This window comes from Tachyglossus aculeatus, chromosome 3, assembly GCF_015852505.1.
Source record: "Tachyglossus aculeatus isolate mTacAcu1 chromosome 3, mTacAcu1.pri, whole genome shotgun sequence".
NCBI lineage: Eukaryota > Metazoa > Chordata > Mammalia > Monotremata > Tachyglossidae > Tachyglossus > Tachyglossus aculeatus.
Window position 1 is genome coordinate 41,903,758 of NC_052068.1, and position 16,830 is coordinate 41,920,587.

At 40.9% G+C, this 16,830-nt stretch overlaps 1 protein-coding gene across 1 annotated transcript in view; it reads right to left on the reverse strand.

The window, feature by feature from the left end:
* PCDH15 (protocadherin related 15) overlaps positions 1–16,830 on the reverse strand; it is a 702,056-nt gene that overhangs the window by 179,895 nt on the left and 505,331 nt on the right. The window contains exon 20 of the mRNA XM_038743373.1: positions 15,485–15,601. Within this exon, the coding sequence (XP_038599301.1) occupies positions 15,485–15,601 (117 nt within the window). The remainder of the gene's footprint in view (positions 1–15,484; positions 15,602–16,830) is intronic.

Here is a 16,830-nt window from a genome sequence, read left to right on the forward strand (position 1 = left end):
TGACCCTAGTGTCCTGTGTTGCCTTGGTATTTTGGGGGTGTCCCTGCTCCACCCCCTCTCCCAAAGACCACATGGCTCCAAGATGGTGGATCAGGCCACGAGGTGGAGATCAGCAGAGAGTTGGAGGAGGGACTAAGAGCAAAGAACAGATACCACCGGAGAATGAAGGATGCCAACTTCTGCTCAACTGCCAACAAGAAGCCAAGGCACTGAAATTCCCAAACCCAAGGAAATGAAACTGAAAATGAGAAAAAACACAGTTTTATCTATCAAAACTTAAAACTGCACTAGAAGCAGTCAGACCTCCAAGACGTAGCATGGGCTTGTCAAGAGAGTACAGAACTGAAGGGTAGAAGACTTAGGTTTGACATTTAGTCAAACTTCTTCAAGACTTTCTAGACTGTGAGTCCGTTGTTGGGTAGGGACTGTCTCTATATGTTGCCAACTTGTACTTCCCAAGCGCTTAGTACTGTGCTCTGCACACAATAAGCGCTCAATAAATACAGTTGAATGAATTTAGTCAGTGAATCAATCACATTTATTGAGTGCTTACTGTGTGCAGAACACTGTACTAAGCACTTATATAACAATATAACAGACAGATGCCCTGCCCACAGCTTGTTTATAGGCTAGAGGGAGAGACAAACATTAATATAATTATATAAATTACAGATAAGTACATAAGTGCTGTGGGGCTGGGAGAGGAGGTGAATAAAGGGAGCAAGTAAGGGCTACACAGAAGGTCACGGGAGAAGAGGAAAGGAGGGCTTAGTCAGGGAAGGCTTACTGGAGGAGATGTGCCTTCAGAAAGGTTTTGAGTCAGGGAAGGGTAATTGTCTATTAGATACATCGAGGGAGGACAATCCAGACTGGAGGCAGAATGTGGGCCAGAGGTCGGTGGCGAGATAGATGAAATTGAGGTAAAGGGAAAAGGTTAGAATTAGAGAAGCTAAGTGTGAGGGCTGGGTTATTGTAGGAGAATTTATTCTGATAATTTGTGGACAGGAAAGGTGTCTACTAATTTGGTTGCAATATCCTCTCCCAAGCATTAGTACAGTGTTCTCCACATAGCAAGCACTCAATAAATATCATTGATTGATGCTTCGTTTGTTAAGATGATTGGGAAAATGGATGTGTTTTCCTGTTTCATAAAAACAAAGGACTTTGAATTAAGATTGAGTAAAATATTTTCCTTTTGCTTTTTAGAAAGTGCCAATGATGCTAAATGAATATTCTACTTTGGACTTCCTGTTATACGTAATTGCTAGGCAGGCTGTTTAACATAATGCTAGAGAGAAAGTAATTAATTGCCAAGGAATGTAATTGGAAGACCTGTTAAAGATGTTCCACACTTGCTAGCATAAGGAATTTCCCCAAGAACATAATGTACTGAAGTGATTATAGCCTTAATATGAGAAGAAAACCTGATTTAGTCATTTTTCTTAAATACATAATTACCAAGAAATTATTAACTCAAATCCACATAATTTTCTTCAGAATAATGACAATCACATTGTGTCAGGAAAGACTAAAGCTTGCTATTAGCATTAAACATGTTCACATTAGATAATTTGTTTAAAATATATGAAGCTGTCATGAAAATATCCCTTACGCAGTTTTCAAACTTCTTTTTGTTCCCAACATGCTTGACACAAGCAACTCAGCTTTATTGTATAACAACGTAAATCATAAAATCTCCGGAGAATGCTTTATCACTGGGAGTTATTAAATATAAATTTTTATTCCCTTTTGAAGCCATAATCACTTCTTCTTTCTCCAGTAGATCTTGGAGGGATGCCTACTAATCCTTAAATGGAACTAAGAAGCACCGGAGGCAAAAGTCTCCATATGTGGGGAGACAGTGAGTGTATGCATATTGAAAATCAGCCGGTGGAATTTAATTTCACTCAGACCTGTGATGCCTAATATCTTTTCTATGCTGTGTGTTAAAACTGTTAAAGCAAGGAGTTGAACCTATTGATTCAATAGATAAATATCTATTTATTTTATTTTGTTGGTATGTTTGGTTTTGTTCTCTGTCTCCCCCTTTTAGACTGTGAGCCCACTGTTGGGTAGGGACTGTCTCTATATGTTGCCAATTTGTACTTCCCAAGCACTTAGTACAGTGCTCTGCACATAGTAAGCGCTCAATAAATACGATTGATGATGATGATGATGATTGCTGATTTACCCCAGGTAGATGAATTTTTCATTGCACTTTAAATTGAAGCTGCTAATCTCATTGTCTGGAAAATATCAAAAGGATGAAATTGAAAAGAAATTATTAATTGTTTTCCAGATCTGCTACTAGAGCAGGGAGGGATGCCAGCTGGGCATCTCTAGAGGTAAGAAATACTGGAGCTACAGTGTCTCTGGAACATTCAGGTGCTCAATAAAAAACAAAACAAAACAAAACAACAAACAAAACAGGTTAGTTCACTCTGTCCCAAACTGACTCAATCCAGAAAAGTCTCTTCAATGGGCTAGTTCCATAGAAACTTGGACTTGTCAATCAGTCAGTAAATCATATTTATTGAGCGCTTACTGTGTGCAGAGCACTGTACTCAGCATTTGGGAGGGTACATTATAACAATAGAATAATAACAATGATGATGCTATTTGTTAAATGCTTACTATATGCCAAGCACTGTTTAAGCACTGGGGTAGATACAAGGTAATCACGTTGTCCCACATGAGGCTCTGAGGCTCACAGTCTTAATCCCCATTTTACAGATGAGGTAACTGAGGCCCAGAGAAGTGAAGTGACTGGCCGAAGATCACTCAGCAGACAAGTGTTAGAGCCAGGATTAGATCCCACAAACTCAGACTCTGCTTTTGCCACTTCCCTGCCCATAATGGTCTTACAGTCTAGATGGGGAGACAGACATTAATGCAAATAAATAAATTACAGATATCTATATAAGTGCCATGGGGCTGGGAGGGCAAGGAATAAAGGGAGCAAGTCAGGGAGATGCAGGAGTGGGAGAAAAGGAAAGGAGGGCATAGTCAGAGAAGGCCTCTTGGAGGAGATATGCCTTCAGTAAGGTTTTGAAAGGAGGTAAGAGTAATCGCTTATCAGATATGAGGTGGGAGGGTGTTCCAGAGGCTGGCAGCAAGACAAGATCGATATACAGTGAGAAGGTTAACATTAGAGAAGCGAAATGTGCAGGCGGGGTTGTAGAAGGAGAGTAGTGAGGTAGGAGGGGGCAGGATGATTGAGTGCTTTAAAGCCAGTGGTGAGGAGTTTCTATTTGATGTGGAGGGTGGATGGACAACCACTGGTAGTTCTTGAGGAGAGGGGAAACATGGCTTGAGTGTTTTTTTAGAAAAATGATTAGAGCAGCAGAATGAAGTATGGCTGGGGTTGGGAGAGACAGGAGGCCGGGAGGTCAGCAAGGACGTTGCTACAGTAATAAAGGTGGGATAAGATAAGTGATTGGATTCAGGTGGTAGTAGTTTGGGTGGAGAGGAAAGGATAGATTTTAGCAATGCTTGAGGGTTGAATCGACAGGATTTAGTTATAGATTGAATATGTGAATTGAATGAGAAAGAGGAGTCAACGATAACGGCAGAGTTAAGGCTCGTAAGACAGAAAGGATAGTGATGCATCCACAATATTGGGAAAGCCGGGGGAGGACAGGATGTGGGTAGGAAGATAAGAAGTTCTGTTTTAGACAAGTTAAGTTCGAGGTGACAGGAGGATATCCAAGATGTCTTAAAGGCAGGAGAAAATGCAAGATTGCAGAAAGGGAGAGAGATCAGGGGTGGAGATGTAGATTTGGGTACCATCTGCCTACAAGTGGTAGTCGATAGGTTGTTTTGATAGGGACTAGAAGTGACTTCCCCTCTTGGGATCGCACCTGGAGAATTTCCAGTACTCTACCAGTCTCGGCTACAGGAGAAAGTCAAACAGAGGCCTAACCATTCCATTCCTATCTTGGGCAGTGGCTAACAAGTGGAAGGCAACCTGCTACAAGTCAAAACTCACCCATGCTGGACAGCAGCGGCATGGGAGAGAGTCGAGGGAGGAGACTCAAGTTTACTGCGTGGAAGGTGGCAATGGAAAACCACTTTTGTATTTTTACCAAGAAAACTCTATGGATTATAATAATAATAATGTTGGTGTTTATTAAGCGCTTACTATGTGCAAAGCACTGTTCTAAGTGCAGGGGAGGATACAAGGTAATCACGTTATCCCACATGGGGCTCACATTCTTAATCCCCATTTTACAGATGAGGTAACTGAGGCACAGAGAAGTCAAGTGACTTGCCCGAAGTCACACAGCTGACAAGCGGCGGAGACGGGATTTGAACCCATGACCTCTGACTCCCAAGCCCGTGCTCTTTCCATTGAGCCATGCAGAATGATTGCAGATGGAGAGCATTCTGGGAGAGATGTGTCCATGATGTCGCTATGGGACAGAAACAACCCATAGAGGAGCAGCATGGCTCAGTGGAAAGAGCACGGGCTTGGGAGTCAGAGGTCATGGGTTCAAATCCCGGCTCCAATGCTTGTCAGCTGTGTGACTTTGGGCAAGTCACTTAACTTCTCTGTGCCTCAGTTACCTCATCTGGAAAATGGAGATTAAGACTGTGAGCCCCACGTGGGACAACCTGATCACCTTGTATCTTCCCCAGCACTTAGAACAGCTTTGCACATAGTAAGAGCTTAACAAATGCCATTATTATTATTATTATTATTAAACGACTTGACAGCATAAGACAAGACAAAAGTGACTTGGAGAGGCCCAGATTGTTTTCATCACATGTGGATATTTCCGCAGTGGAAATGGAGAAACATTGTTGAGGTAAACAGAAAGAAAATCATAATGAAAACAATGAAACTACTCCTACTACTATTAATAATAATATTTGTACAGCATTTACTATGTGCCAAACACTGTACTAAGCACTGGGATAGATACAAGAAAATCAGGTCCCACAAAGGGGAACTTTTGTCTTTCTCTCCATCCAAACTGCTACCACGTTAATCGTTACTTATCCTATCCCACCTCGATTACTGTATCAGTCTCCTTGCTGACCTCCCTATCTCCTGTCTCTCCCCACTCCGGTCCAAACTTCACTCCGCTGCCTGGGTCATTATGCTACTAAAATGGTCAGTCCATTCATTCATTCAATCGTATTTATTGAGTGCTTAAAGTATATTGGACACTGTACTAAACATTTGGGAGAGTACAATACAACAATAAACATACGCCTTCCCTGCCCACAATAAGCTTATGTTTTCCCACTCTTCAAGAACCTCCAGTGGTTGCTCATCTACCTCCGCATCAAACAGAAATTCCTTACCACTGGCTTTAAATCACTCAATCGCCTTGCCCTCTCCTACTTTACCTGCTGCTTTCCCAGCCCAGCCCTCACACTTTGCTCCTTTACTGCAAACCTGTCTATGTGTTTTGTCACCTGTCTACGTGTTTTGTTTAGTTGTCTGTCTCCACCTTCTAGACTATGAGCCCGTTATTGAGTAGGGACCGTCTCTATACGTTGCCAGCTTGTACTTCCCAAGCACTTAGTACAGTGCTCTGCACACAGTAAGCGCTCAATAAATATGATTGAATGAATGAATGAACGAACCTACTACTGTACCCCCAATCTCGTCTATGTTTCCACCCACCCCTTGTCAATGGCCTGTCTCTGGCCTGGAATGCCCTCCCTCTTCATATCTGACAAACGATCACTATTCCCATCTCTAAAGCCTTACTGAAGGCATGTCTCCCCCAAGAAGACTTTCCTAATTAAAGCCTTCATTTCCTCATCTCCCACTCACTTCTGCATTGCCCTTGTACTTGGATTTTTACCCTTTATTTTCTCCTCTATCAGTCTCACAGTACTTATGTACATATCCATAGTTTATTTATTTATATTAATGTCATTCTGCCCTTCTAGACTATAAGATCATTGTGGGAAGGGAGTATGTCTAGCGACTCCATCATATTGTACTCTCCCAAGTGATTAGAACAGTGCTCTGCACATAGTAAGTTCTCAGTAAATATGATGGATTGATTGATGGGGCTCACAGTTTAAGTAGGAGAGAGAACAGGAATTGAACCCCCATCTTGCAGATGAGGGAACTGAGGTACAGAAAGGTTAAATGACTTGCTTATGGTCACACAGGAGAAAGTGGTAGAGCCAGTATTAGAACCCTTGTCTTCTGAGTCCCAGGCCAATGCTTTATCCACTAGGCCATAGAGCTTCCCTTAAGATCCAGTCTCTAGCCTGAAATACAAGTATGCACAGGGAGAATACGGAACTTTTGTTCTCCAAATTCCACAACCCAGGACAATGAGACCCCCCCACTTTAGAATGAAGGTGATAGGACCCAAACCAACTAAAGGAAACACGTTTTCAAAGAGTCAAGTGCATGGAATTCATTACTACTACTACTACTAATAATAATAATAATGGTATTTGTTAAGCGTTTACTATGTGCAAAGTGCTGTTCTAAGTGCTGGGAGGATACAAAGTGATCAGGCTGTCCCATGTGGGGCTCACAGTCTTCATCCCCACTTTACAGATGAGGGAACTGAGGCACAGAGAAGTTAAGTGACTTGCCCAAAGTCACACAGCTGACAATTGACAGAGTTGGTATTTGAACCCACAAGCTCTGACTCCAAAGCCCGTACTGTTTCCACTGAGCCACGCTGCTTTTCTACTACAAGAATCTGTGAAAGCAAAACATATTAGTAAATTTAAGGAGGATTGGGCCAATTCATGAATGGGGTGTCTACAGTGGGTTACAAAAGGTAAACTGGGGTATGGTGGAAAGGTAGGATTGTTACATGGTAGAACCCTAAGTATTAGCATGGATGTTAAGTAGTGCAACCGTGAGAAGATCCTCCAAACATCCTGTTACCACTTTCACAGGCAAAGTACTGGGATGGGGAGGCCATTATCTGACCTGACAAATGTCATGTATTGTGTTCTTTAAAGTGGACTTCATAGGACTGACTTTAGTACCTTAAAATTACTGAGGCTCCTCAGACAGTTGTGAATTAGAGTAGTCTCCTGTGCCTGTTCTAGTCCAAACCAGCACCCAAAAAGGGTGTTTAGACCAGTGGAATCTCTCTGAGATTGAGGTGTTTCGATAGGATTAAAAAGTAAAAGTGTTAATAGTGTTTATTAAGCATTTACTGTGTGTAGAGTATGTACGAAATGCTGGGAGAGAATACACAGGTGGGAATTAGTCACAGTCCCTGTCCCGCAAAGGGCTTATGTAAATAACAATTAAGGAATGTTCATAGGTGGGAAAAAAATTTAGTATTAGCATGGGAGCAAGATAGCAAAGTCAAAAACTGTAGAGAGCTCCAAATTGGCCAAAGTGAAAGAGGTTAAGCCAGCTAGGAGAAATCATAGACAGGTCTATAGTCAGACGATAAATGACTGAGGCAATTGCCTCAAGGTACACCCTAAGAGGGGGCCATAGTTAAGAATTTTTACTCATCCAGCCCAAGTTGAAATAACAGTGATAATTTAGTAACTTGCCCCAGGTCACCCAGCAGGCAAGTGGAAAAGTTAGATTAAAATCCAGGGCCACTTACTCCAAGGCTTCTGGTCTTTCTACTAGGCCACACTGGTCAGAAGGGATGGACACCTGTATTCATTTTTAGTTGGGTTTTTCTTTAACATGGTATTTGTTAAGGCTTACTGTGTGCCAGGCACATAATTAATAAGATTGGATGTGGTCCATGTCCCACATGGGGTTCAAAGTCTTAATTCCCATTTTACAGATGAGGGAACTGAGACATAGAGAAGTTAAATGATTTGTCCAAGGTCACACAGCAGATAAGTGGTAGAGCTGGGATTAGAACACAGGCTCTTCTGAGCCCAAGCCCTTGCTGTATCCACTAGACCAAGCCATTTTTCTAGAGTCTCAGGTTGGGAATGGCATAATGCTGAAATAAGGTAGAGGACACCCCATTACATAACAATGTCATATGGAATATGGGGAGCAGGGATGATGGATGGCACGTCCTAGCCTCAAGACAGCCAAATGTTTGAAGCCAACTTTAAAGGGGAGTAATACCAGGACAGGCAAGAATAGAGTAACAGTGAACATGATCTCTTGCTTAATATTTAATTTGTTATTCTCCTGGTTAAATTTCAGGAGAGAAGAGTATCAAACAAACATTGTAGACAGATCTCTGATAGGTTGGTTATGCCAGTGCTCAATAAATACCATGCTTAATTGATTGATGGATTGACCTTCCAGTGGGGCAGTATACAGTCTTAAACTTTCCCCTAGACCACAGCCTTATTAAAAAAAAAAAAAGGAACAGTACCATGTTTTAACCCAAGTAAGTACTATTAGTAAATATACCTAAGGACAATCAGAGTTGCCTAAGAGCTGACTTTTAAAAATGACCACTCTCAAATGCTTTCAAAGTCTTCAGTTTTTTGGGACTCTTAAACAAGCTACCCTGTAAGTGGTTATCTCCAAAAATACAATCACAAATACTGTAGAACACTTGCAAAAGTCTCGTAATGGATCTGTTTAATTAAGCACTCTTACTAGACAAAGGTGCTCTTAAAGCAAACACTATCAGCATCATATTTTCAAAGGTGATAATGATTTTATTTTTGTACCAAGCTAAGATTAAGAGAATTGCTAGTGCTAGAAATTACAATTATATGAATAAGCAAATGCTCCAAAGTTTTTATTCCCTACTACCCCCCCAATCAATTGGAACAGACATTTCTTTCATTAAAATCCTCTTTAAAGGATTTTGTTCTTTAATTGCCCCTATACAGAAAGAGCTGCTTGTGTCTTCTATATTCTTAAGAGATTTCAATGTTATTTTGTATTAAAATGAGCATTTGTATTTGTCCTATTAGAATGAACTATATAAATAAACACAGCATGACTCGGGAAGGATTTGAAACATTCCATTTTTACACTATACAATATTCTTTTATTATAAGGAGATGAGTTTTCCCTATGAGTTTTCCCTTTTAGACTGTGAGCCCACTCTTTTAGACTGTGAGCCCACTGTTGGGTAGGGACTGTCTCTATATGTTGCCAATTTGTACTTTCCAAGCGCTTAGTACAGTGCTCTGCACACAGTAAGCACTCAATAAATACGATTGTTGATGATGATGATGATGATATGAGGGCAAATATTTAGCTGTATTGTTTTGACATCATTTTGAGGTGTCATTGTAATGAAAATAACTCAATTTTATTAACTGCAACTGGTTTGAGGCCAGTTTGTCCAAATACTGAATCAGAATGGATGAACTGTCATCAAATGGATGGACACAGGGATTCAGACTTTCCCTCCTTTCCCTCTTTTCCACTATTATCTCTCTCCACATCCCCTCTTAGGACAAAGTTGTCATTCCATGAGGTCCTGAAATGTGTGGAAGTTGGTACTCTGGGTCTTTCTAAATGTGTTCAATCAATGAAATTTACTTAGCTCTCACTGTATGCAGAGCACTGTATTAACCACTTGGAAGTGTACAATACAATAGAGTTGGAATACCTAATCCCTGACTTTAAGGAGTTTACAATCTAGTGAGGAAGTAAATTACAGATAGGGGAAACTGGAGGGTATAAAAATATGTACATAAGTGTTGTGGAGCTGGTCATGGGTTGATTATCAAAGTGCTTAAAATAGTACAAACTCAGGTGCCTAGCTGATGTAAAAGGAGGGAGAGAGTGACTAGGATGGGAAACTAAGACTGGTGAAAGGCTAATAATAACACGAATAATGGTATTTGTTAAGCGATTACTATATGCCAAGCACTGTTCTAAGTGCTGAGGCAAATGCAAGGTAATCAGGTTATCCCACATGGCACTTACAGTCTTAATCCCCATTTTACAGAAGAGGTAACTGAGGCACAGAGAAGTTAAGTGACTTGCCCAAAGTCACACAGCTGATAAGTGGCAGAGCCGGGATTAGAACTCATGACCTGTGACTCCCAAACCCGGGCCCTTTCCACTCAACCATGCCGGACGTGATATGGTGGTTTGTCTTATAAGAAAAGGAAGGGCGATTCAAGCAGGAGGGAGGATGTGAGCAAGGGGCCGATGGCTGGAGAGAAGATTGAGACACAGTAAATTGCTATTAGAAAAATGAAGTGTGTGGGACAGGTTTAAGAGAGAGAAGAGTGAGTGAGTGTAGGTAGGAAGCAGAGAAGCAGCGTGGCTACAAAAGTAGCGTGGCCCAGTGGAAAGATCCCTGGGCTTGGGAGTCAGAGGTCATGGGTTCTAATCCTGTCTCTGCTACTTGTCAGCTCTGTGACTTTAGGCAAGTCACTTCACTTCTCTGGGCCTCAGTTACCTCATCTGCCAAGTGGGGATGAAGAGTGGGAGCCCCATTTGGGACAACCTGATCACCTTGTATCCTCCTCAGCACTTAGAACAGTGCTTTGCACATAGTAAGCGCTTAACAAATGCCATCATTATCATTATTATTAGGAATGAGAGAGCTGACGGCTGTGAGCCCCCTGTGGGACAACCTGATCACCTTGTATCCCCCCAGAGCTTAGAACAGTGCTTTGCACATAGTAAGCGCTTAACAAATGCCATTATTATTATGATTATGATTATTATTATTATTATTATTTAAAGCCGATGGTGAGGAATTTCTGTTTGATGCAGAAATGGCCCTTTTTTTCCCTTATAATCTGAAGATGACTTTCTGTGAGTAGGCATGTTCATTTTGGAAAGTCAGCAGGATTTGCAGAAGATAGTTAATATCTTCCAATAAACCTCGTAGTTGCTTTGTATGCTGTGACACCCTGCCGTATTGGCACCCAGACTACATTTGATTTACTGTCCATTATCCCAAGTAATCTTAGCTCACTTGGCCCTCAACTAAGTACAGAAGTACAAAAAAAAATGATTAGAATATGTGGTAGAAAAGAGGAATAAGAAAATGGAGGAAGGTTCTATCTCTGGGTGTGATCAAAAAGTTTTTGCCAAAATGGAGAAAACCACCTGACCAATAAGAGAAAGTTATAATAATGATAATAATAATAATAATAATGGCATTTATTAAGTGCTTACTATGTGCAAAGCACTGTTCTAAGCGCTGGGGAGGTTACAAGGTGATCAGGTTGTCCCACTGTGGGGCTCACAGTCTTCATCCCTATTTTACAGATGAGGTAACTGAGGCCCAGAGAAGTGAAGTGACTTGCCCAAAGTCACACAGCTGACAATTGGCGGAGCCGGGATTTGAACCTATGACCCCTGACTCCAAAGCCCGGACTCTTTCCACTGAGCTACGCTGCTTCTCTATAAATGTTCAATAGAAAATAATCCCATTCTTCTGAAAAAAAAAGGACAATAGAGGAATCTCATCATGATTGTTCAGCATATTATAGGCATTAGCTGTATCTTCTTTTCAGTGAGCTACACATAGGTCACAGAATATCAAATGTAAAATTTGAAAGAAATTCTAGAATGGATCTCGATAGGCATTAGCTGTATCTTCCTTTCAGTGAGCTACACATAGGTCACAGAATATCAAACGTAAAATTTGAAAGAAATTCTAGAATGGATGTTAGAATAGATGACCAAGGGAGGTAACTGTTGAATAAAATGCTCTACATGCCAGAACACTGCACAGTCTCCATAAGGAATTTTATTTGTTTTATTCTCAGAATGAAATCACCTGCTAGTGGTTCTCATAGTAGTAACATTTATAAAGTGCCCATTCGGTGCTTTGGAAGTACAGAAAAATATATGCTCCCTGTCCTTAAGGAGTTTGCATTCCAACAAGGGAGACAAAGAAACACATATTTACAACTACAGTGGTCACAAATAAAAAAGACCTACATGTCCGTATATTTATACACATATATGAGGAATAAGGAGTGTGTAAAAAATTCCTAAGTGCTATAGCTGTTATATGATTTTCTTACAAGAAGTGCTTCCATACTTCAATATTCTTTAGTCAACATTCATAAAATGATGTCCTATCTGTAAAGGTAAAATATTCAGGTTAGGCATATCTCCGACAACACCCACTAGAAGCTGGGGTTGTAGCTATTTCTCCATGAACTCCCATCCCTTGGTTCTCCAGGATCTAGAGTGGCCCTATCCTCCACTTTTTCACATCCCTGGGGTGATCAGTCTTCCCTTTGGAAAATATTATTACTAAGTATTAATAATACGGTAGTAGAGTTTATTAAGCATTTACTGTGTGGGGGGAGCACTGTCCAAATGATTGGGAAAGAGTACATGGATGGGATTGAAGGTCCTGGAACTTGTCCCTGATTCTGTTGTATTGTACTTTCCCAAGCACTTAGTACAGTGCTCTCAGCACATTATACGCACTTTGTAAAAATGATTGATTGATTTCCCTTGAGGGGCTCATGTGGCAGCACAGAAATCTGTCTTCCTACTTCATAAAAAGAATAATAATATATGTTCAGCACTTACTATGTGTCAAGCACTTTTCTAAGTACTGGGGTAGATGCAAACTGATGAGGTTGGACACAATCCCTGTCCCACATGGGGCTTTCAGTCTTAATCCCCATTTTACAGGTGAGGTAACTGAGGCATAAAGAATTTAAGAACTTAAGAACATAAAGAACTTAAGTGACTTGCCCAAGGTCACACAGCAGTCAAGCAGCAGAGCCTGCATTAGAACCCAAGTCCTTCTGACTCCTTCACTTCCCTGTGCCTCAGTTCCCTCATCTGTAAAATGGGGATTGAGATGGGGAACCCCACATAGGACAAGGACTGTGTCCAACCTGATCTGTTTATATCCACCCCAGCTCTTGGTACAGTGCCTGGAACATAATAATAATAATAATAATAATAATAATAATAATAATAATAATGATAATAATAATGGTATTGATTGAGTGCTTACTATGTGCCAAGCACTGTTCTAAGCACTGATGTAGACACAAGGTAATCAGGTCGGACACAGTCCCTGTTCCACATGGGGCTCAAAGTATTAATTCCCATTTTACAGATGAGGTAACTGAGGCACAGAGAAGTTAAATGACTTGAACAAAGTCAACCAGCAGACAAGTGCTGGAGCCAGGATTAGAACCCATGACCTCTGATTCCCAAACCTATGTTCTTGTCAACTGTCAACTCCTTCTAGAATGTGAGCCCGTTGTTGGGTAGAGACCATCTCTATATTTTACCAACTTGTACTTCCCAAGCGCTTAGTACAATGTTCTGCACACAGTAAGCGCTCAATAAATACGATTGATTGAATGAATGAATGAACTGCGGAAATACCATAGGGAAATAATAACAATTGTTATTATTATTTTTGTTATGGTCAGAGAAGGTGGTTGGTTACGCCATACTTCCCAAACACCTAGAACACTGCAATGTGCCAAACAAGTGCACAGTAATAATAATGATGGTATTTTTTAAGCGCTTACTATGTGCCAACCACTGTGGCAAGCACTGGGGTAGATACAAGGTAATCAGGTTGTCCCATGTGGGGCTCACAGTCTTAATCTCCATTTTACAGATGAGGTAACTGAGGTACAGAGAAGTGAAGTGACTTGGCCAAAGTCACACAGCTGCCAAGTGATGGAGCTGGGATTAGAACTCACAACCTCTGACTCCCACAATGGTGTTCTTTCCACTTAACCATGTGGCTTCTCAATAAATGCTACTACTATATTTCCACTGCTACAGCCTTGCTTGGAGCTATGAAAAGCCTGGGAACTATTACCTCCAGCAGAAATGGCCTGTTTTTTTGTTCATGCACTCATGCATTGCAGCGTGGCTCAGTGGAAAGAGCCCGGGCTTTGGAGTCAGAGGTCATGGGTTCAAATCCTGACTCCACCAATTGTCAGCTGTGTGACTTTGGGCAAGTCACTTAATCAATCAATAAATCAATCAATCATATTTACTGAGTGTTTACTGTGTGCACAGCACTGTACTAAGCGCTTGGGAAGTACAAGTTGGCAACATATAGAGACAGTCCCTACCCAACAGTAGGCTCACACTCTAGAAGACAGTGCCCTCTCCCCATTTTAATTTTTAGACTGTGAGGTCCCTGAGGGACAGGGTCTTGTCCAATTCCCACCTGAATGTTCTTTCCCAGCCCATAGTACAATGCTGTGCTCACAGTGAGCACTTCATTCATTCATTCAATCATATTTAGAAGCAGCGTGGCTCAATGGAAAGAGCCCGGGCTTTGGAGTCAGAGGTCATGGGTTCAAACCCCGGCTCCGCTAGTTGTCAGCTGTGTGACTTTGGGCAAGTCACTTAACTTCTCTGTGCCTCAGGTGCCTCATCTGTAAAATGGGGATTAAAACTGTGAGCCCCCCGTGGGACAACCTGATCACATTGTAACCTCCCGAGCACTTAGAACCGTGCTTTGCAAATAGTAAGTGCTTAATAAATGCCATTATTATTATTATTATTATTATTATTATTATTATTATTATTATTATTTACTGAGCACTTACTGTGTGCAGAGCACTGTACTTAGCGCTTGGAGTACTGTCTCTATCAGTTACGATAGAGACAGTCCCTACCCAACAACGGGCTCACAGTCTAGATAAATGCTATTACAAATATTACTATTCCCATTATCTCTGACTTTCATTGTTTATCTCTTCATTTCATGCAGTGACAAGCAACCCAGAAAGTTGGGTGTTAAGGGACTGCAAATTAATTATTAGATCAATAGGAAAAGTTTATTGACCTCTTGTACCTTCTTCCACTCTCATTTCAATGCCAATTTTGGAAATGTTTAGTGCTTTCAAAATACTCCCTTTGGCAAGCTGCTGAACATTTGAAAATCGGAGACACTGTCATTACAAATCTCAAAACTCCGGCAAAAAAATATCTCTTGTCAATTTAAATGTAAATAAGCTAACTTTCTTCATCTTCCATGCCAGGTTGATCCATCTACCATGTCTATCAATTCTGTTATATTCTGTGTCTATCAATTCTGTTACATTGTTCTCTGCCAAGCTCTTAGTTTAGTGCTCTGCACACAGTAAGCACTTAATAAATATGTACAACAAATACCATTAAGAACAACAACAACAGTCGGCGCTTAAGCAATATATTTGATTGATGGATTGAATTCTGAAACTTTCCAGAGTAAAGGATGCGGCTTCCCTGATTTGACATTAAGGAATACCCAATGAAACAGTGTGGCTCAGTGGAAAGAGCCCGGGCTTTGGAGTCACAGTTCATGGGTTCAAATCCTGGCTCTGCCAATTGTCAGCTGTGTGACTTTGGGCAAGTCACTTAACTTCACCGTGCCTCAGTTACCTCATCTGTAAAATGGGGATTAAGAGCTCCCCGTGGGACAACCTGATCACCTTGTAACCTCCCTAGCACTTAGAACAGTGCACATAGTAAGTGCTAAATAAATGCCATCATCATTATTATTATTATTTGAAAGACAGTCGCAATATTTATGAAAGGTACTATACAAAGCTTGCTGCCAAGGCACTTGGTGTCTTATGCAAATGCTAAAGACTTTCCCCCTCAGGTGTAATGCATTAATAGAAGCTTTCTACTTACAGGAGGATCCTGGTCTTCAGCTGATACAATAGTGATGACTGTGCCTTTGATTGCGTCAGGTGCCACCATACCTCTGTAGACCTGCTTACTAAACACCGGAGCATAATCGTTCATATCCTGCAAAACACAATTAAGAATTTCATTTTTAAACGGAAACTGTATTAAGGGCAGTCACTCTTGCTTCTTCAACCTATAAGCATTCACTCTTCCCTTTACCAAAACTATTTCCCACTGTCAGCTTTTCAGATTTTTAATTCTATTACTATCATATGAGGAGGGCATCCAAGAGGAAGTGTTTTTCTTTTTTTTTTTTAATGGCAATCGTTAAACGCTTACTGTGCATCCGGCACTGTACAAAATCACTGGGATACGTACAAGCTAATAAGATTCATGTTCCACATGAGGTTCAAAGTGTTAATTCCCATTTTACAGATGAGGTAACTGAGGCACAGAGAAGTTAAGTGAATTGCTGTGGTCATTTATGCTCACCTCCTCCCTGAGCTGATTAAAAGAACAAGTCCGGAGTCTTAAGAGAGGAACTACTTTGTCCTGTCCCACAATAAACAGGCCAGGTGCCTTGAAAAGGCTGGAATCCAGGCAGGATGTTCAGAGGGGAAGGATACATGCACAGAGGTGTATTGTATTGTACCTTGTTCTCACCTATTTCTATAAAACATTTATTTTGCTTAGTAGCCTGGTATTTTCTCTTATAAGGCACTATCATGAACAATTCAAATTGTAGAAAACTAAATTGAATGGTGGTAACCCTTTCCCGTGAAGAGGTCAGTATGGTCATGTATGGCATGGACAAAGACGTCATATTTTTGTTCCCAAAGTAGTTGGCTGATTAAAGAGCACTGAATATTTATGAATCATCCACATCTTATCTAATGGACGCTCCATCCAGAATTAACCAAATGTTTCCCTGGCCTTTATGCCTAGGTCTTCAGTCTTCTTTTGGCTAGAAAGGCCCTGACCCATCAGACAGCCAAAAACCCTGAGGCCACAATGACAGGGCTCCACTAGGCCACTGCCATATTTCCATACAATATTAATGTCTGATGCACCAACTGAAAGCAATTCTACCTCAAAAAGAGCCTGTTGTCGAAGAATATACATTTTCCAAAGTCTGGAAGATAAGTTACGGCAGAAATTCCCAGATCCAATTCCAACAGACAGCTTAAAATTCTAGCATTCTAAGAAGTATGAACGCATTTCCTATTACGGAAAGTGTTGCCACTCTGACTCAGGTAACAACAATTTTGCAAAGAGCATTACCTATTTTTCTATTAAACTGGTATATCATTGTAAGAATTCAGATTAAACACTAGGTGAAGAGCAGTGGT